At 41.0% G+C, this 21,040-nt stretch overlaps 1 protein-coding gene across 1 annotated transcript in view; it reads left to right on the plus strand.

The window, feature by feature from the left end:
- Positions 1–21,040, plus strand: part of FRAS1 (Fraser extracellular matrix complex subunit 1) — a 447,582-nt gene that overhangs the window by 308,223 nt on the left and 118,319 nt on the right. The window contains exon 28 of the mRNA XM_067468571.1: positions 5,578–5,904. Coding sequence (XP_067324672.1) covers positions 5,578–5,904 — 327 coding nt within the window. The remainder of the gene's footprint in view (positions 1–5,577; positions 5,905–21,040) is intronic.

Genomic DNA, 21,040 nt, shown 5'->3' on the forward strand with positions numbered 1-21,040 from the left:
CAGTCTTACTTGAAGTGGAAATCTCTCCCCAAGAGAGATACAGGTTACATCTCTTTGACTTTTGCTAATTGAGTGGTTTTCCTTGAGTGATGGTGCTCTGAAAAGGGCTGCTCCTGATCATAACAGCTAGAGAGGTTTATAGGGAGAGAGGGAGTCCCTTTAAATAATTAGCCCTGAAGCCTTTTATGGCTTTGGAATTTAAAACCAACACTTTGAGCTAAGCCTGACAAACAACGTGTGATGATCTCACTGTGTATGTGAAAGCTTCCTGTGCCTCTTCAGTATATCTGACCTGGCATCAGGTTGAATAGTAAAGACAAGGATAGGTCAACAGCATGGGAGTCCAAGAGAGGCTCCAAAGTTCTGCACAAAGAAATTAATTAAACCAATAAATTCAAGTAACAATGGGCAGCAGCAAGAGCTCACACCAAAATCTTTACAGGAGAATCCATTTCCAATCTTGCAACTTCAGTAAGACTAATAGCCTGACTCCATACCATTTGGCTCAGTTACTCAAGCAAGACTCAAAATATAGATGTCAGGAAATTCAGAAGAAGAGAAGGTTAACTACACCTGGCCAGCAAGAGGCCTGGAGCAATTGTATCAATATTTTTGTGTGTGTGTCAACAGCGACTTGAGAAGCTGCAAGTCACTTCTGGTGTGAGAAAATTGGCTGTCTGCAAGGACATTGCCTAGGGGACGCCTGGATGTTTTTGATGTTTTACCAGCCTTGTGGGAGGCTTCTCTCATGTCCCAACATGGGGAGCTGGAGGTGACAGGTGGAGCTCACCCGTGCTCTCCCCGTGCTCACTGGGGGCTTCATTGTATCAACTGAATGGTGGATAATCTGGCCTTCAGTTGCATTCCTTGTAAATTTCCATTACTGACCTATGCCATTATGGCGCCTGAAGGAAAACAATCCCTTTCCATAGGGTGCATATACACTATTGAATTAATGCAGTTCGCTTTAACTTCCATGGCTCAATTCTGTGGAATCCTGAGAGCTGTAGTTTGGTGAGGTACTAGCCCTCCCTAGCAAAGAAGACTAAAGACCTTGTGAAACTACAACTCCAATTATTCCATAGCATTAAGCCATGACAAAGTGGTGTCAGGCTCCATTCATGCTACAGAGTAGATGTTCTCATAGTGATGCCTTTAGATCCAGATGGCTTTCAATATTGTCTCCATGGAGGCAAGTTATATAGATAGATTCTCCCTCCTCCATCCCAAAGGGAAAGATTCTTAAATGAATTATGAATAACAATTCATTTGAGGTGCCAAATTCAATCCCTGGCAGCTCCGATTCAGTGTTCACATGACAGGTCGTAGGAAAAGCTACTGTCAGAGACACTGGAAAGCTGCTGCTGGTTTAGATGGACTAATCATCTAGATCGGTATAAAGCAGGTTTGTATGATCCCTGCATACATAACTATATTACTGAGCTATGTGAACAGTGGTCTGATTGAGTATAATGCATTCTTTTGTCAATGGAAAGCTGATTAGATATATTGTATTTGAGATACTCTTAAACCTTCCCAATGTGATGATTTATAGCAGTCTTTCTCAACCTTCCTGATGCCGCAACCCCTTAATACAATTGCTCATGTTGTGGTGACCCCCAACCATAGCATTATTTTCATTGCTACTTCATAATTATAATTCTGCTACTGTTATGAATTGTAATGTAAACACCTGATATGCAGGATGTATTTTCATTCACTGGACCAAATTTGGCACAATAACCCGATATATCCGAATTTGAATATTGGTGGGGTTAGGAGGGTGGATTTTGTCATTTGGGAGTCGTAGTTACTGGGATTTATAGTTCACCTACAATCAAAGAGCATTCTGAACCCCACCAATGATATAATTGGGTCAAACTTCTCACACAGAACCCCCATGCCTTGAACAGACATGCTGGCTCAAGCCTCCCTCCAGCCTCGCACGCTCACCCTCACCCTGCACATGTGCACCATGCTTCCATGCTCCAAGCACACCTTTTCTCCCCTCCCTGCTTTGAGTCTCAGAAACAGCCCTCCCCTTGGTTGAGAGGCCACCTGAGAGGCCAGTGTCATGTTGCTAGGGCTCTACCTTGTTTAGATAGAGACGAATCAAAACTCCCAGTTTTAACAAACAGTTTAATTAAAACAGCACTTACTTGCTGGATGTTTTTATAGTCCAAAATATAAAACACAAAGATAGCACTCAGCTACAGAATAAACAAAAACTGATAGCAAAAATAAGTTCATAGTCAAAAGGGTCCAGTCCAACGGTCAAATACAGAGAGTTCAATAACAGAGTCCAGGGATCAAGAGTCTATACCATAGTCAAAAGCCAGTCCAAAGATTCAAGGTTCCAGGATTCCAAGATTACAGGAGACAGGTCAGGACACCGAAAATCCAACAGACCTGGGGGAAAAACCAGCAGTATTCCACCACCAAAATGCAACAAATACTTTTCTCCCAAAGATCCATGCCAAGGCTAACTTCTTATATCCAGAAACACCCATCTGCAACCCATCTCTTGCATACCTCCACCCTTAATTGCTTTCACCCATGAGCTCCCACTTACAGAGCACCAAACCCTCTAGAACTAATACATTAACCCTTCTTTTATCAGAGCGACTAAAATGATAAAAGATCTGGAGAACAAGCCCTATGAGGAGCGGCTTAAGGAGCTGGGCATGTTTAGCCTGAAGAAGAGAAGGCTGAGAGGGGATATGATAGCCATGTATAAATATGTGAGAGGAAGCCACAGGGAAGAGGGAGCAAGCTTGTTTTCTGCTTCCTTGGAGACTAGGACGCGGAACAATGGTTTCAAACTACAAGAGAGGAGATTCCATCTGAACATGAGGAAGAACTTCCTGACTGTGAGAGCTGTTCAGCAGTGGAACTCTCTGCCCCGGAGTGTGGTGGAGGCTCCTTCTTTGGAAGCTTTTAAACAGAGGCTGGATGGCCATCTGTCAGGGGTGATTTGAATTCAATATTCCTGCTTCTTGGCAGAATGGGGTTGGACTGGATGGCCCATGAGGTCTCTTCCAACTCTTTGATTCTATGATTCTATGTTGTCTGTAGACACCCCCAAGGTCATGTGGCCGGCATGACTGCATGGAATGCCGGTAAATGTGTGCATCAAGAAAAATAGCTAGCCATTTTCAACACATCCAAGATGTGTCTCCAGAAGCAGCTGATAGGGCTGGCCCTGTATTTAGATGCTTTGCTCATGTAAGAGCTCTTCAAAACTCCCTTTGTCCTTCACTTTTCTTTATTTCTCCTTCCTTCCCCTTTCCTCTTGTATTTAGTTTCTTAGGACTGAACTCGACATGACAGCAGCATTAATATTCTTTGTTCATGCATCAGAACTGTTTAAAGTATAAAATGTGAAAGACTTGTGTAATTCTTCCCCTTCTCGTGTTCCTGCTTTCCTTCATTTCAAATGCTTTTCTCCTAAACTGGCATAGTAGAATGTTAACTTGACCCATATTTTATTTTATTTTATTGGAAAAAGAAGTCCTTTAAGCAACAGCTTAACCCTTCATTTAGGATGCTGCATTGGTGCGGAGGATTAGCTAACCCATTTATTTAAGAAAATCTCCCTCCTTGCTCCGATGCACTTTTTGTTTTTCTGTAGGGAAGCCTTCAAAAGTGCAACTCCTGATCTGCATCTGAAATTATGTTGTCTTTTTTATACCTTCCAGTTCCAGCTCAGCTTGTTGTATGCATAAGCTGATCTCACTCCTTCCTTCATATTTATTTATTTAATGCATTTCTACCCCACCCTTCTCCAGGGGCGGCTCAACCCATTACGCAAAATAAGCATTTGCAGTAGAGTTGATTTTGCCCAGGGGCACTCTTGAGGCGCTCTTGGAGGAAAATAGACCTTGACATATGCGAGTTGTAGTTACCTACAATCAAAGAGTATTCTGAACTCCACCAATGATGGAATTGAACCAAATATGGCACACAGAACTCCCACGACGAACTGAAAATATATATCAGTGATTGGTTTGGGGGGGGGGGGGGGCAAAATACTGTTTGCTTACCGTTGAAAATTACCTAGGGCCGCCTCTGCCCTTCTCCCCCCATATGATGCTATCAGCATATAAACAGTCAAAAATCACATTTAAAACAGTAAAAATCATTAAAAACATTATACAATTTCATTAAACAATAAATTAAACATGCCAATTAAAACTAAGTACAAATCAGGGTAAATCCAATGTCACAGGTATCCTAAGTTTTGTTGCCAATTGCCGCTGTCCACTAATCAAACGCCTGGTCCCAAAGCCAAGTCATCAGTTGTCTTCTAAAGGACAGGAGGGAGGTGGCCAACCTTTAGGGAGAGAGTTCCACTGATATGGGGGGTGTGATGAAGTGTACATTTTTTCCTACAGTTATGTATTGTTATAGATAAGTGTTTGTAAGGGTAAGTATATAGTATTGCATAGAGCTACAGAGAAGACTGATTCTCTAGTAGGAGAATCAGGGAAATATTCTGTAGTCGGAGAGCTACAGAGAAGACTGATTCTCTAGTAGGAGAATCAGGGAAATAGTCTGTGGTCGGTGAACTACAGAGGTGGTTAGTTCTGTTGTGTGTGGAAAACCAGTGGGAATCCTGTAGTTAAAGAACTACAGAGGAAGACTGATTCTTTGATATTAAGAATCAGGAAGGGTTTGGCTTTGAGCCAATATAATTTAGATTAGTCGAGTGACTTATTTGTATTAAAAATAACTGTTGTGGAAAAGAGGAAACTTTGATAAGCATCTTTATTGTAACAGAACCATCATAAAGGGAGGATAAGCATGTGCCTGAACCAACCTGTTAAAGAAAAAAACATCTTTTTAAAAGAACTAAGTTTAAGACCTGTTTGTTAAGAAGAATTAGACCTCCTAAGAGTTATTTAAGAACCGTTATGAATGTAACCATTAAAGATCTGTACCTCTAAGAGAAGAGAAACTTTGAAACCATCATGTTTCTGTACCTCAATAAACTTGTTACAGTTTCCTTTTGAAGTCAAGCCTAAGTTGCCATTTTTTTCCAAGTCAAGTCATGCTACATATTAGAGAAAGACCAAAGCAACATTACAAGCTATTGGTTGTGTCATCAATTTAAAAGCCTCCACAAAGAGGTGACCTTTTACCAACTTTCTACATATATGTAACAGTTATACCTATACATCCTTACAATTTGGTGGCATCATTGCAAATTAGTGGCCAAGCCTTTACAATTAGTAGCAGTAATATACTGGCTCCTTCACAGGAGGCCACTGCTGAGAAGGCCCTGTCTCTCATCCCCACCAACTGCGTTTGTGAAAATGGTGAGATTGAGAGCAGGGATTCTCTTGACGATCTTAAGTCTCTCCTTACACTCCAGCTTGAATCCATTTGAAGCCAATGGATTTACAAACTCATTCCTTCTCCACTGCCATTCTCTCATTGATTAAAACCAAGCAAGCATAAATACATGCTCATTTGTATTTACCAAACTTTGCAACTCATGGAATTGAGGTAGTGACTGATAATATATACATTGCTATTGATAACAAAAGAACTGAGTCCTGTGTCTTCCTATTTCAGCCTCCCTATGTGCTGCGGAACGAGGTCCTTTCTCTTGGCAAAGGGGAAGGTAGAGCCATAACCAAGCTCTTGCTCGATATTCGAGATGATGATAACCCCCAGGATGTGACGGTGGCCATTTTAGATCCTCCGCATCATGGTCGGATAGCCAAGCTTTCTGGGGAGACGCCATCAGTGATGCATACTTTCCAACTGAGTGACCTTGCTGAAGGCCTAGTGCATTACATCCATGATGGAGCCAACAGTTTAGAAGACATAGTTCTCCTGCAAGCCAGTGATGGTTACTACTTTCAGAATATACTCTTCCACATCAAGATTATTCCAGAGGTAAGTGCTGTTGTGATGTCAGCTCCCTGCAGAAAGACATGCTTTGTAGCCCTGTGAGTGTATCCATAGAAGTAAATTGTGTCTTTAGGTTCAGTGAGATGTACTTAACAAGGAAATGTGCATGTGAATGCAGTTTCAACAAGGCCTTGCATACATTCTAAACACTGTAATTGTGGCTGTGCTGGAGTCTCTAATAGAGTGGAGGCTATATGAATTAAACATGACATCCATGTAAATCTTTAGTCATGTGAGGGAGAATAGTTGGCGCCCACAGTGGCACAATGGGTTAAACCCTTGGGCTGGCAGGACTGCTGACCAAAAGATCAGTGGTTTGAATCTGGGGAACGGGGTGAGTGTCTGTCTGTCAGCTCCAGCTTCTCATGTGGTGACATGAGAGAAGCCTCCCAGAGAATGATAAAACATCCAAGTGTCCCCTAGAATCATAGAATCATAGAATCAAAGAGTTGGAAGAGACCTCATGGGCCATCCAGTCCAACCCCCTGCCAAGAAGCAGGAATATTGCATTCAAATCTGGGCAATGTCCTTGCAGACAGCCAATTCTCTCACACCAGAAACGACTTGCAGTTTCTCAAGTCACTCCTGACATGAAAAAAATGAGAATAGTTGTGTGCTTTGTTGTTAAGTACCACCAAATTGACTTTGATTTCAGCAATCTTTGAAGGAGAGAGATTCAAGTCATCCTGTCCTTAGCACCTCTGCTCAGGTCTTGAATATTCATGCCTGTGGCTTCCTGGCTTTAATTTATCCATCTATATTGTGGTCTTCTTCTTTTCCTACTGCCTTGCCAAGCTTTACTGTCTTTTCTAGTGAGCCTAATAATATGTCCAAATATGTCCAAAGTATTATATCTTCAGTTTGGTCTGAGGAGAATTAAGGCTTGATTTGCTGTAAGACCCATGTATTTGTCCACTCTCCTCTAGCACCACTTGTCATATGAGTTGGTTTTCTTCCTATCAGCTTTTTTCACTGTTCACAGCCATTCATATAAATGTGTAATTCAATAACATAGACAATCTTAAGTATAGTATTCATTGATATACTTTTGTGTGTTTTTCTATTTCCTTCATGGTGGCCCTTCTGAATTCTAGTGGTTTATGATTTCTTCATGCAGTCTCCATTCTGATTTACGACTGAGACGAGCAATAGTAAATCTTGAACTATTTCAATATCTTTATTGCCTACTTTAAATTCATGTAAACCATCTGTGGTGTTTAATGTTTTGATTTCTTAATGTTATGTAAACTTGAGTTTGCACTTTCTTCCTTGACTTTCTTCAGTAATCGTTCCAAGTCTTTGTTGTTTTATTAAGCCATACATTTGGTCAAAACACTATGTTTAAAATATAAACACATGAAGTACACATTACAGATTACAAACACCACACCCAATCATATGTGGTTGTATCAAAGTTAATGAAGACTGAAAGCTTGTCAAAACAAGAACATCTTTGCAAACCAATAGAGGGAGTTGCAAAATGCTAGGAGGAGCATGACAAATCTCTGAGTGTTCCTTGCCTAAGAAAGCCCTACAAAATTCATGGGGATCACTATATAGGGGAGACTTTGATGTTACATGCATCTGTTTGGCGGATGAGAATCCCGTATGTTTTTGGAGGGCTATAATTTCACACTTCTAATTTTAAGTGGGGGAAAGTACCCCCACTTAAAACAGAGATGCCTGACTTAGCTATGGCAGTTCATGCCTTAGTCACATCCCATTTGGACTGCTGCAACACTCTCTGCATGGGGCTGCCTTTAAAGATAGTTCGGAAGCTTCAAATGGTCCAGAGATTAGCAGCCAGGTTACTAACTGGAGCGTCGTTCAGGGACAGAACCACTCCCATGTTGCAGCAGCTCCACTGGCTGCCAGTCTGCTTCTGAGCAAAATACTTACTGTTAAAGCCCTAAATGGCTTAGGTCCAGACTATTTGACAAACCGCATCTTCCTCTACAGACCAACTCAGACACTGCGGTCATCGGAGGAGGTCCTCCTCTCAGTTCCACCCCCATCCCAAGCACAGCTGGTGGGAATGAGAGAAAGGGCCTCCTCCGTGGCTGCCCCCCCCCACCTCTGGAACTCTCTTCCTAAGGAGTTAAAGATGGCCCCCTCCCTCTCCATTTTTAAAAAAAAGCTTTTTTTTTGTCGTGTCAGGAGCGTCCTGTTGTGAGAGAATTGGCCGTCTGCAAGGATGTTGCCCAGGGGACACCCAGATGATTTTTGATGTTTTATCATCCTTGTGGGAGGCTTCTCTCATGTCCCCGCATGAGGAGCTGGAGCTGATAGAGGGAGCTCTATCCGCCTCTCCCCAGATTTGAACCTGTGACCTGTCGGTCTCCAGTCCTTTTGGCACAGGGGTTTAACCCACTGCGCCATCAGGGGCTCCTGAAAAATAGCTGAAGACATACTTTTGCTCACTGGCTTATGAGGAGTAGGAATAGCAGTTGGTAATACTACCATTATACCTCTGATTAATCATTGCCATCCGAATCCATGCCCTGCTCACTCCACCAGTTCAATAGATATCTTGAGCAATGACTAATCAACTTGCCCCAAGGAAATGGAAAATTATTGTTTCCATTCTATGTTTGATGTTTTGTCTTATGTCTGTTATAACAGGCTGTGCTTTTTATTTAATTTTAGTTTGTTAAGTTATAATTCGAATTTATATGTTGGGTTGTATAAAATTGTTAGTATGGATGTATTGTTGTTGTATTGGGCATTGAATGTTTGCCTTTTATATTTGGAATCCACCCTGAGTTCCTTTGGGGAGGTAGAGTGGAATATAAATAAAGTTTATTATATTATTTAAAGTATCACCATATTTTCGGGAAGGATCTAGAGCAGTGTTTCTCAGCTGGGGGTCGGGACCTCGGGGGGGGGGTCACAAAGGGGTGTCAGATGAGTCACCAAAGATCAACAGAAAATGCAGTGTTTTCTGTTGGTCATGGGGGTTCTGTGTGGGAAGTTTGGCCCAAGTCTGTTGTTTTTGGGGTTCAGAATGGAAATATATTGTAGGTGAACTATAAATCCCAGCAACTACAACTCCCAAAAGCTAAGGTCTACTTTCCCAAACTCCACCACTGTTCACATTCAGGTATATTGAGTATTAATGGCAACTTTGGTCCAGATCTATCATTGTTTGAGTCCACAGTGCTTTCTGGATGTAGGCGACCTACAACTCCAAAACTCAAGGTCAATGCCCACCACACCCTTCCAGTATTTTCTGTTGGTTATGGGAGTTCTGTGTGCCAAGTTCGGTTCAATTCCATAATTGGTTGAGTTCAGAATGCTCTTTTATTGTGAAGTGAACTATAAATCCCAGCAACTACAACTCCCAAATGACAAAATCAATCCCCCCACAACCCCATCAGTATTCAAATTTGGGTGTATTGAGTATTTGTGCCCAATTTGTCCAGTGAAGGAAAATACATCCTGCATATCAGATATTTACATTACAATTCATAACAGAAGCAAAATTACAATTCTGAAGTAGCAACAAAAATAATGTTATGGTTGGGGGTCATCACAACCTGAGGAACTGTCTTAAGGGGTCACGGCATTAGGAAGGTTGAGAACCACTGATTTAGAGCATGTTGCTTCCCTTGCTGAGGAATTGCGTAATGTAGTTTCTATTCTTGGACTTTACAGGCATTGCGATTTTTTTTTAGTATTGTACCACATACTATGCAAAAGGGAGGGAATGTGTGTGGCAGTGTGGGGACCTCTCCTGCAGCTCCCCATTCTGTGTACAGCTGGATTGTAATAACTTGTATATTAGCTTTTTGTGGTTTGCAGACAAAATTACAACAATACGGCTTAGCTTTCATTGCCTGCCAATCCCTGCAGCTGAGAGAGGCCTTTGCATGTGGCAAGGGGTTTGCTTGTTCTCACTTTGATTCCTTGTAGATTTGTAGAGCATTTAATAAAGGAGAGATTTTCATTTAATTTAGACATGCTGCAACAAAGCAGCATCTCGTGTGCTTGGCAACAGAAAAGCACCTTCTGTTTTGAATCGAGAGTCCCATCTTGTTTCTTGTGGAGACAAGCCAGAACAGCAGCTCTCAAGGCATTTGAAAACTATGGGTATTCTGCCTCTGAATATGGAAGCTCTGTTTTTATATTTCAAGAATATCAATGTTTGTTTTGCTGTGAGTTTTACAGGCTGTATAGCCATATTCCAGAAGCATTCTCTCCTGACATTCCCATGCATTCTGGAGCATGGCCATACAGCCCAGAAAACTCACAGCAACCAAGTCATGACACCTTTGAGAAGACCCAACAATAATTGATCCATCTTGTTTAATTTTTAGTAAAAGTTTGTGAGTGTGAATTTGTTAAGTTTGATTTTGATTTGCATGAATTCAGGGCTGGTTTTGCCATTTCTTAGTACAGTAGAGTCTCACTTATTCAACCTCTGCTCATCCAACGTTCTGTTTTATCCAACGCAGTCTGCCTCTTGCCGAGATCCACAACTGTTTCAATACATTGCAATGTTTTGGTCCTAAATTCATAAATACAGTAAATACTACATAACGTTATTGTGTATTGAACTGTTTTTCTGTCGATTTATCGTAAAACATGATGTTTTGGTGCATAATTTGTAAAATCATAACGTAATTTGATGTTTAATATGCTTTTCCTTAAGCCCTCCTTATTATCCAACATTTTTGCATATCCAACCTTCTGCCGGCCCATTTATGTTGGATAATCAAGACTCTACTGTATGCCATTCAGTCCAATTGGATCACTATGGTCCATCTTCCCCAGCTTGAGGCTTCGAAGATATCCGATACTCAGACACCTATTATCCCCAGGCAGTGTGGCCAGCACTTAGTTTCATTTTATTTTTAAACTTTTTCTCTATCTCACCAAAAGCTGTTTCAACCTTTTATCAATTTTGTATCAGTTTTATGGACCTCCTGCAGATGTATCCCTCTTTTCACTCATTCATTTGAAATTTATGCCCCATTTTTCTTCTGATATTAGACCTGTAATTCAGTGTGGAATGGAGCAAAATGCAATAAAATGAACATAATACAAAAGTTGTAAATCTTTGTAAGATGAAGTGTCCAAAAGTGGTTATCTGCGAGTGGCATTATTCCACTTCCTGTCTTACTTTTAATTCCCAGTGAAAAGAAAACATTCTCCATATTGATTTAAAATTGTTTGGATTTGCTTTGTTTCCTTTTTTTTTTATTGTTGTAGGTTTTTTCGGGCTATATGGCCATGGTTTAGAAGCATTCTCTCCTGACGTTTCGCCTGCATCTATGGCAAGCCTCCTCAGAGATAGTGAGGTCTGTTGGAACTAGGAAAAAGGGTTTATATAATTCCAACAGACCTCACTACCTCTGAGGATGCTTGCCATAGATGCAGGCGAAATGTCAGGAGAGAATGCCTCTAGACCACGGCCATATAGCCCGAAAAAACCTACAACAACCCAGTGATTCCGGTCATGAAAGCTTTCGACAATACATTTTCTTTTTTTTCTTAGAAACTTCTTCTAAATATTGCTATAAATACATTCTGTTACTTCCTAACTATACTCAATAATCCAAAGACTGCACATTGTAGGAGTTTCCCAGGGAGAAATATTTTTGCTTTCCTCTGGTCTTTCTGATGTGTCTTGATTGTATGCTATGGCACTGAGTGTGAACAATGCCATTCTCTGATATAGGAATGAGCAGGTTGGGGTCTGTTTATAATAGGAATCCCGCATTCTAGTAACAAGAGAATAGAGTGGAGGGTGGAATTAGTTGAGCCAATTACATACCTCCTGTGTACAAGAGTTATGCGTATAATATTAAAATACAATCTTACATCTCATTGTATTGTTGAAGCTGATGAGGAAACACAACATACCAACTATCTACAGACCCACCAAGAAAATCCAACAAATGCTACGTTCAGCAAAGGACAAGAGGGATCCTCTCACTTCTGTAGGAGTCTACCGTGTGCTATGCAGCTGTGGACAAGTCTACATAGGGACCACCAAAAGGAGCATTGCCCAAACACAAATTAAGGAACATGAAAGGCACTGCAGACTACTTCAACCAGAGAAGTCAGCCATAGCAGAGCATCTGATGAACCAACCTGGACACAGCATATTATTTGAGAACACAGAAATGCTGGACCACTCCAACAACCACCATGTCAGACTACACAGAGAAGCCATTGAAATCCACAAGCATGTGGACAATTTCAACAGAAAGGAAGAAACCATGAAAATAAACAAAATCTGGCTACCAGTATTAAAAAACTCTAAAATTAGAACAGCACAACAACAGAGAGGAAACAAACAAGGACATCTAATAACCTCTCAACAAAAGATTGCTCCAGGCACTGCCAGGCAATCAAATGCTAATCAAGGTAGTCAGTTGAAACATTCACACCTAACTCCAACAGACAAGAGTCCTTTGTCCCACCCTGGTCATTCCACAGATATATAAACCCCTTTTTTCTAGTTTCCAACAGACCTCAGTACCTCTGAGGATGCTTGCCATAGATGCAGGCGAAATGTCAGGAGGAAATGCCTCTAGAACATGACCATATAGCCCGAAATAACCTACAACAACCCAGTTGCATCTCATTTGTTGTAACATGGGGCTAGGGGTGTTGCACAAAGTCAGCTCAAAGCCTACGAGTTCGTTATCCCCATTTTACAGATGAAGAATACTAAGATAGGTGGTAAGTACAATAGACTAACTAGTACTGTTGTAAAACTGTGGAGGTCCTGTTGGAAAGTTATGTTTATACAGAACGAGTTGAATTGGTCCATCTAGCTAAGTACTGTCCACACTAGCGAGCAAAGTGTGTGTCTACACTGTCAAATTAATACAGTTTAACACAATTTTAAATGCCATGACTCAATGCTACAGAATCATGGGAGTTGTATTTTTACAATTGGCGTCATCACACTAGAGCAAAAGTCCACTTAAAATCTGGTTGTGGCCTCCTGCAGAATTCTGGGGTTTGTAGTTTAGGAAGGAGCCTTTAACAGGCTCACTAAACTACAAACGCCAGAATTCTCTGCTAAGAGTGTTCACAAAACTACAACTCCCAGGATTCAATAGTATTGAATCATGGGCAGTTAAAGTGGGGTCCATATGCATTAATTTTGACATGCGTATGCACCCAAAGGCTCGCCAAGGACTTCAGACAGAAGTTGAGCCTGTGACCCTAATTCACCTGATAGACATGCTTTATCACTCAATTTCCGCTCTTTCCATAATCAACAGACACCCAAGTGACACTTGAAACCATAACCCGCAGCTCCATGTATGATGCCTTATCCACTTGACCAGTGACTCTGACTGCTGGAAGTCAGAAAATATATTGATCTACTGCTAGCAGCCCAGAGTTGTACCAGTAGATCTCCATCTATCTTCCTTATATAGCAGCAAAGTGATGGATGCTTGATTTTACAGAGCTATTGAGAACATTATATCCCAACTTCGGTTATCACACAGGCTTTGCACCAAAAATGATGAAGGTGAATTGCTGAATACGATTTGCTTTATTAGCCAATTCTACACTTGCTTGTCTCATTATTTTCCCCAAATCCATTTTGCAACAGTTTGGGAAAGAGAGTGAGGAAAGCTGCTGGTGTGAGAGAGGTTTGACTCTGAAGTACGGTTGGCACATGCCCAGTTTCTGCCGTAGCCTAATGATCACCTTTCCACAATAGCCTTGGGAGGCAAAAACCAGATGCCAGGTTTATTCCTGGAGAAGCAGTGTCTAGACAGACATAAAAGAAGATTTCTTTCTCTGCCTGCTCTCCGCCGCCTCCTTTCTTCTTTTCTCCTTCTTGGTTTCTATCCAAAAGCTGTTACAGATCCTGGTATAACCCTAGCTGGAGGGTTTCTCTTTCCCATACCCACGTTCTTAATCTGAGAACATGAGGCTTATTAAAATGAATGACGGAACCATTTCGGTGGAGTGTGTCCTGGTTTCAAAGGATGTTTGCAGAATTTCAGCAAAAATGGCTTCAAGAATAATAGACGTCTTTGGGGAAAAAAATCCGCATTGTAAAATGGTATGAACATGTGAACATCAAAGCAATAATGGAAAGCACTAACAGAACTGAGATAATATTTAATCCATTTCAACTGTGTTCTGGCAGCTGCAAAATGTGTTCTCAGCTGTTTCAGTCTAAAAGCAATCCGATTGTTAAAGAAGCCATTTCTGTAATCTGAAGACACTGCATTCAGAGGATCCAGTTGAAAAAAAACTATTCTGGCAAAGGCAAATTATCCATGAGCATATGCAGATCACCTTCCCTTTCTTTAAAAAATATTCCTTTGTGTCTCCCAAAAAAATATTCATGTGCGCTCTGCCATCTGTGCCAGGATTGCAAATAATATTTCCTTTCCTTGATGAGAAAGAGTGTCACAATATGTTGAAATATCCCATGGTGAAAGGTTAATTGTTGTGAAGTTTTTCGTATTTCAGGAATTTGTTTCCAAAAATTTCACAAAAGTTTCCTTTGTGTAAAAATGTGACTTTCTTTGCAAAAAGAAAAAAGTTTAGAAATGGGAAATATATATAATGGATTATTTATTTATCATGTATTTTAAAAATTCAAAGTTTAAAAAACTTGGCATTATACTAAATGTCCTTTGACTAGTAGCTGTCCACTTGGAGAACCTCTTGTGTTGTTATAAGAAGGTCCTCTATTGTGCATGCGACAAGGTTCAGGCTGCATTGTAATAGGTGGTCTGTGGTTTGCTCTTCTCCACACTCGCATGTCATGGACTCCACTTTGTGGCCCCATTTCTTAAGGTTGGCTCTATATCTCATGGTGCCAGAGCGCAGTCTGTTCAGCACCTTCCAAGTCACCAAGTCTTCAGTGTGCCCAGGGGGAGTTCCTCATCCACTCTCAGCCACTGACCAAGTTTCTGGGTTTTAGCCTGCCACTTTTGGATTCTTACTTGCTGAGGTGTTCCTGTGAATATCTCTGTAGATCTTAGAAAACTATTTCTTACTTTAAGGTATTGGCATGCAGGCTGATACCCAAACAGGGAATGGGCGGGAAATGTCGCTGCCTTGGCCCTTTCATTATTGGCTGCTACTTCCCAGCAGATGTCAGGTGGTACAATACCAACTAAACAGTATAATTTGTCCAGTGGTGTTGGGTGTAGACATCCTATGATAATGCAGCATGTCTCATCCACTGTTTTAGCGTGGTGACATGTTTTCCATACTGGGCCTGTGTGCCAGAGTAGCAAAGTGAAAGGGCAGATATGTTCTCTGTATCTGGTTGTGATCCCCAAGTTGTGCCAGTCAGCTTTTGTATGATATTGTTTCTAGCGCCCACTTTTTGCTTGATATTCAGGCAGTGCTTCTTGTAGGTCAGAGCATGGTCCAGAGTGACTCCCAGGTATTTGGGTGCGCTGCAATGTTCCAGTGGGATTCCTTCCCAGGTAATCCTCATAGCTCAGGATGCTTGTCTGTTCTTAAGGTGAAAAGCACATGTCTGTGTTTTAGCTGGATTAGGAATCAGCTGGTTTTCCCTGCTATAGGCAATAAAATGGATTAATAGGTAAGGAAATAGGGCTGAAGTTGTTTGAAAAGGCATAGGAAGGAGATCTAGGGCTTCTGATGGATCTTGACTGGAAAAGGGTATTAAAGTGGAGAATGGTTAAGAATTTGTCAATAAGATTAAAAGAAAATGTGTACAAAGTCATATGGAGATGGTATAAGCTGTTAATGTATGTAAATAAAATTTTATATTCACTCAAAAAGAAATGGGGGAGGGGAAAACACAAAATGACTTTAAAACATTATCATGTTGCCCAGCAAGGACAAAACTTCCTCAATTTTTCATTTTGTCACAATTTACAAATATGTTAGTAGTTCACATTGTCATCCGCGTTCAGTTAAATGTAGGTGCCATCACATTGTGTTTGAGAAGTTTCACATTAAGACAACTGCCATGGCTTCCTTTCTCCATCCCTCAGGGAAAATTCTAAGGAATCGAATCCTGGTCTCTGGAATTGGAGTTCAGCACTTAAATTGCTATACCGGCTCTCTAATATTATGTTGAGTCCCTACCTGCAATTTTAAGTGTTGTAATCAAGGGAAAAGTTGACTACCTTAATGAGAACTACCTTAATGCTTTTCATTACCACCCCAGTCCTGGCCAGTTTCCAAAAGAAAAAGAAAGCTCATCATTTTGTATAGACATCAAGGCTGCTCTTATATAGCCAGCTGTGCAACTGGTTCTCATTTTAGCCGTTTGTTCTCCTGTTATATTTTATTGCTTTTATAATTATATTGTTATGTTCTGATTCTATAAATGGCTTTGTAAGTTAATTTTGAAAAACCATACAAAGTAGTTTTTGGAAAGCCATATATATTCATATATATGATTCTAGAATTTGGGTTCTTCCTTCTCTTTCCCTAAATATTACTGAAGGCAAGAAGTTGTAGTTCGGCTCATTCGGGGAGTAAATTGTGCATGGAAGCATATCTTCTTGTTTCTCATAGATGAAAGCTAAAAGTCATGTTTACCCAACATCAGGTTGTGTTCATGATGTGAAAAGTGATTAATGAGGAAGACCTTACAAGATATAAGAGGCAGTAGCAGATTGCTTTTGCCTGAACCTAATGAAATAATAATAAAATATAATAATAACACATTATTTATATTCTGCCCTTCTTCCCAAGGGGACTCAGAGCGGATTACAGTATATAAGCAAACTCAGGCAAACATTCAATGCCTTATTACAATAACATACAATGAGATGATAAAACACAGACAAAGGCAACGACTTCTTTCATTCTTGGCTTCTGGAGGCAGTGCTTATCACTGGCTCTGTAGGAGGTGCTCTTTCTCCATTTCCAAGCCAAGGAGCCTGCGTCCATAGACACCTCCTCATTGTTCAGCATGCATGACTGCTTGTAGCATCATTTTTGCCTTTCCCCACCAAAGCGGTTCCTATTAATCGACTCACATTTTCATGTTTTCAAACTGCTAGTTTGGCAGGAGCTAGAGCTGACAGCAGAAGCTCACCCCATCTCACAGATACGAACTGCCAACCTTCAAGTCAGCAGTTCAGCAGCACAAGAGTTTAACCCATTGCACCACTGTGGCCCCAGTGGAAAGGTTGATTTGAACTTCTCCTCTCCTCTCTGCTGACTTAACTAAGTACAAACGATGTATTTTTTAACTTTAAATACAATTTGCAACAATTTATGTAAGCTGGAAATAAAGATGGAAAATGGTAGGAGGAAATAGAAAACAGGACATCTTGAAAGCAGATGGAAAATTGGGATGACACGGGATTCACCGGGACTGTCCCTGCCAAATTAAGATAATTTGGGTGCTACATGAAGGATGTGTTATAGAGTATCCCAAATATATTTTCACATAGATCATAAGTAGTTCCACACAGAATTGTGTCCCTTCCAAATAGTTGGTAAGAAAAAGAAAATAGAAGGTTCTGGCCCAACTTACCTGTCCGAACGCATCTCTCCTAATGAACCTGCCAGAACTTTAAGATCATCTGGGGAGGCCTTGCTCTCGGTCTCACCTTTTTCACAAGCATGGTTGGTGGGGACAAGAGACAGGGCCTTCTCAGTGGTGCCCCCTCAGCTATGGAATGCCCTCCCTAAGGACATCAGATCAGCCCCTCCCTTTTTAATATTTGGGAAAAGAGAGTAACAACTTGGTCTTTGAGCAGGCATTTATAAATACAGGGTAAGAAAATAGAATGGTTGGATGATGTGATTGGATGATGTTTTTTAATTAGGAGACCCTAATGTTACATGTTTTTATTGATTTTATTGATTCTGTAATTGTTTTATTATTCGACTGTTTTATTATATTGAAATGTTATTTTATGGTCTTGGTACCAACTGTAAATTGTCCCGAGTCACCTGTGGGCCTAGAGGGATGGTATATAAATATAGTAAATCTATATCTATAAATTTCCTACTGGCGTCCAACGGGGAAGCAAAACTCTAAAACCCCTCCACAAAACTCCACCAAAATTGCCATGCCCCAAGGACAACCCACTAGGTACAAACTAATCCAGTCAGAAATCAAAACAACACAACCACACACAGAAAAAATGGCAAAACAACTGAGCATGCGCACTGGCGCAAAGTCCCCAGCGCGCGTGCACACATGGCCGAACGGCCAACGCACTTCCCTCCCTCCCTCGCCCCGCCCAGCGCGAACACGTCACCGCACTTCCCCACGGCACACACACACACACACACAAACAACACAACTTTCCCCCGCCCCCTTCCCTCCACCCCCTCCTTCATCTTACCCCTCCCACGCTGCCTCCAAGCCCCGCTCCGCACACTCCAAGCCTCGCCGCGCCGCATCCCCACTGGAAAGACACACCCCCTCCCTTCGCCCCACCCCTTTCCTCCCTGAGACACTCCTGGAAGGAAAGGGGTGGGGCGAAGGGAGGGGGCGTGTTTTTCCGGAGGGGGTGGGAGGAGGGAAGGAGTGACTCAGGGAGGGAAGGGGTGGGGAGAAGGGAAGGGGCGACTTTGAAGACACAATGATGGATCCGGACCAAAGCATTCAATACGCCCAAATATCCACACAGATGGAGTTTGAGGGAAATAGACCTTGACATTTGGGAGTTGTAGTCACTGGGATTCAGAGTTCACCTACACTCAAAGAGCATCCTGAACCCCACCAACGACAGAATTGGGGCAAACATGCCACACTGAACCCCCATGACCAACAGAAGATACTCAAGTTTACACACAAGCATAAAGAAGGGGGAGGAAGGAGGGATGCCAGAGAGAGAGAGAGAGAGAGAGAGAGGAAAGGAAGGAGTGTGAGAGAGAGAAAGAGGGAAAGAGGGCGAGTGAAGGAAGGAAGAGAGGCCAGGCAGAGACTTCAAAACTCCTACTAAAGGCCACAGCAACACGTGGCAGGGCACAGCTAGTAAATAAATAAATAAGTCAAGTGTCGGCTGCTAACATTTTCTTGGCATGTATGTATGTACTAGCTGTCCCCTGCCACGCATTGCTGTGGCCCAGTCTGCTGATCTGGAAAATAAAGTATTGAGAAAGTGTTGGTTTCTAATAAATGTAATTTCTTTGTGCTTGTGGGTAAACAGTATTTCTTGCTGTTTCTTTGTCAGTGTTGATGTGGAGAGTGTCTGGTATGCCAACTCAGGAACATGCAACATATCATTGTCCTTCTTTAGGGGTCCCTTTCAAATCTATGATACTTTATCTCTGTGTGTGTGAATCATATCTATCTATCTATTAGGGCTGGGCGGTTTCGTTCGTTAATTTCGTAATTCGTTAATAATTCGTTATTTTTCTTGATAACGAAGCGATAACAAACCATTCAGGAGCAACTAAAAAACGAAACAAATTTTTAAAGCTATTTCGTAATTGTTTTGTAATTGTTTCGTTATTATTTCCGTATGTCTGGTGCAAGTTTTATAGTTGTTTCCCTCCCCTCTCCCTGGTTGCAAGCGGTCGGCATTTACCCACTTCCGGGTCCCTGGCCTCTGCTTAAGTGGATCAAATTCTCCTCTCCTCCTGTCGTCACCTCACCTCGTTCCTCACTCTGGCCTGCGTGCATTAGGCAAAGAGACACAGCAGTGCAGCACTCAGAGACCTGCCTGTTGCCTGCCTAACCTCTTTCCTTCTCCAGGTTAAAACTATTATATTTATTATATTTATTATTATTATTATTATTATTATTACTAAGAATGGATGGCCATCTTTCAGTAGTGCTTTGACTATGCCTTACAAGCACGAAGGCAGAAAGTGGTTTGTTATTATTATTATTATTATTATTATTATTATTGAGAAGCATTGTCAAACCAGAATAGAGATCTCACCCCTCCTCTCTCTCTCTCTTTCCCCCCTCTTTCCTTCTCCAGGTTAAAACTATTATATTTATTATATTTATTATATTATTATTATTATTATTATTATTATTATTATTATTAAGAATGGATGGCCATCTTTCAGTAGTGCTTTGACTGTGCCTTACAAGCACGAAGGCAGAAAGTGGTTTGTTATTATTATTATTATTATTATTATTATTGAGAAGCATTGTCAAACCAGAATAGAGATCTCACCCCTCCTCTCTCTCTCTCTTTCCCCCCTCTTTCCTTCTCCAGATTAAAACTATTATATTTATTATATTTATTATATTATTATTATTATTATTATTATTATTATTATTAAGAATGGATGGCCATCTTTCAGTAGTGCTTTGACTGTGCCTTACAAGCACGAAGGCAGAAAGTGGTTTGTTATTATTATTATTATTATTATTATTATTATTATTGAGAAGCATTGTCAAACCAGAATAGAGATTTCACCCCTCCTCTCTCTCTCTCTTTCCCCCCTCTTTCCTTCTCCGAGGTTAAAACTATTATTTAAAACTATTATTTTCACGTTGCGCAACCGCGTCCGCCATTTTAACGAATTGATTCGTTAATATTAACGAAATTTCGTAAATATCAAACTTTTTTAAAGGAAAATTTCGGAATTCTTTTAAATATCGAAATGCAAAAAACCCCAAAAAACGAATCGATTTTAGAAACAAATTTTTCCGTTGTTACCCAGGCCTACTATCTATATCTATGGCTGGATGGCTCTTTGTCAGGATGGCTTTTATTACGTTTTCTTGCCCTGATGAAGGGAGTTGGACTGGATGGCCTTAAGTATTTTCTGTTGGTCATGGGGTTTCTGTGTGGGAAGTTTGCCCCGATTCTCTCGTTCGTGGGGTTCAGCATTGGGGACTCATTTATTCCAGTTCAAGGCAGAAAACCTGGGATCAGATCCTCGGATATAGGGCTTGTCTGGAAGAGCCCTCAGAGGTGTTTGCTGGTTCCTTCATCTGAAATATAGCCTAAAGCACCTGGTATTTGTTGGCTTTCAGGTCTGACTCTGCTTAGCTTCCAAGATAAAAAGGATCTGGTATCATTAGGGTATATAACACCCCTATTGATATTATACCTAGGAATATTCTTTGATTCTTAAGCAATGCAATTTTGAATATCCTATATGCTTACACGACTTCAAAGTAGATCAAGTCTCTCTAATTTCTCCTTTGCTGTAATAATTCCAGATAATCTTTTTCAGTTTTCTCAGAGGAACACCCATTTCTTATGAAAATGTA

The sequence above is a fragment of the Anolis sagrei genome, chromosome 5, assembly GCF_037176765.1.
Source record: "Anolis sagrei isolate rAnoSag1 chromosome 5, rAnoSag1.mat, whole genome shotgun sequence".
Taxonomy (NCBI): domain Eukaryota; kingdom Metazoa; phylum Chordata; class Lepidosauria; order Squamata; family Dactyloidae; genus Anolis; species Anolis sagrei.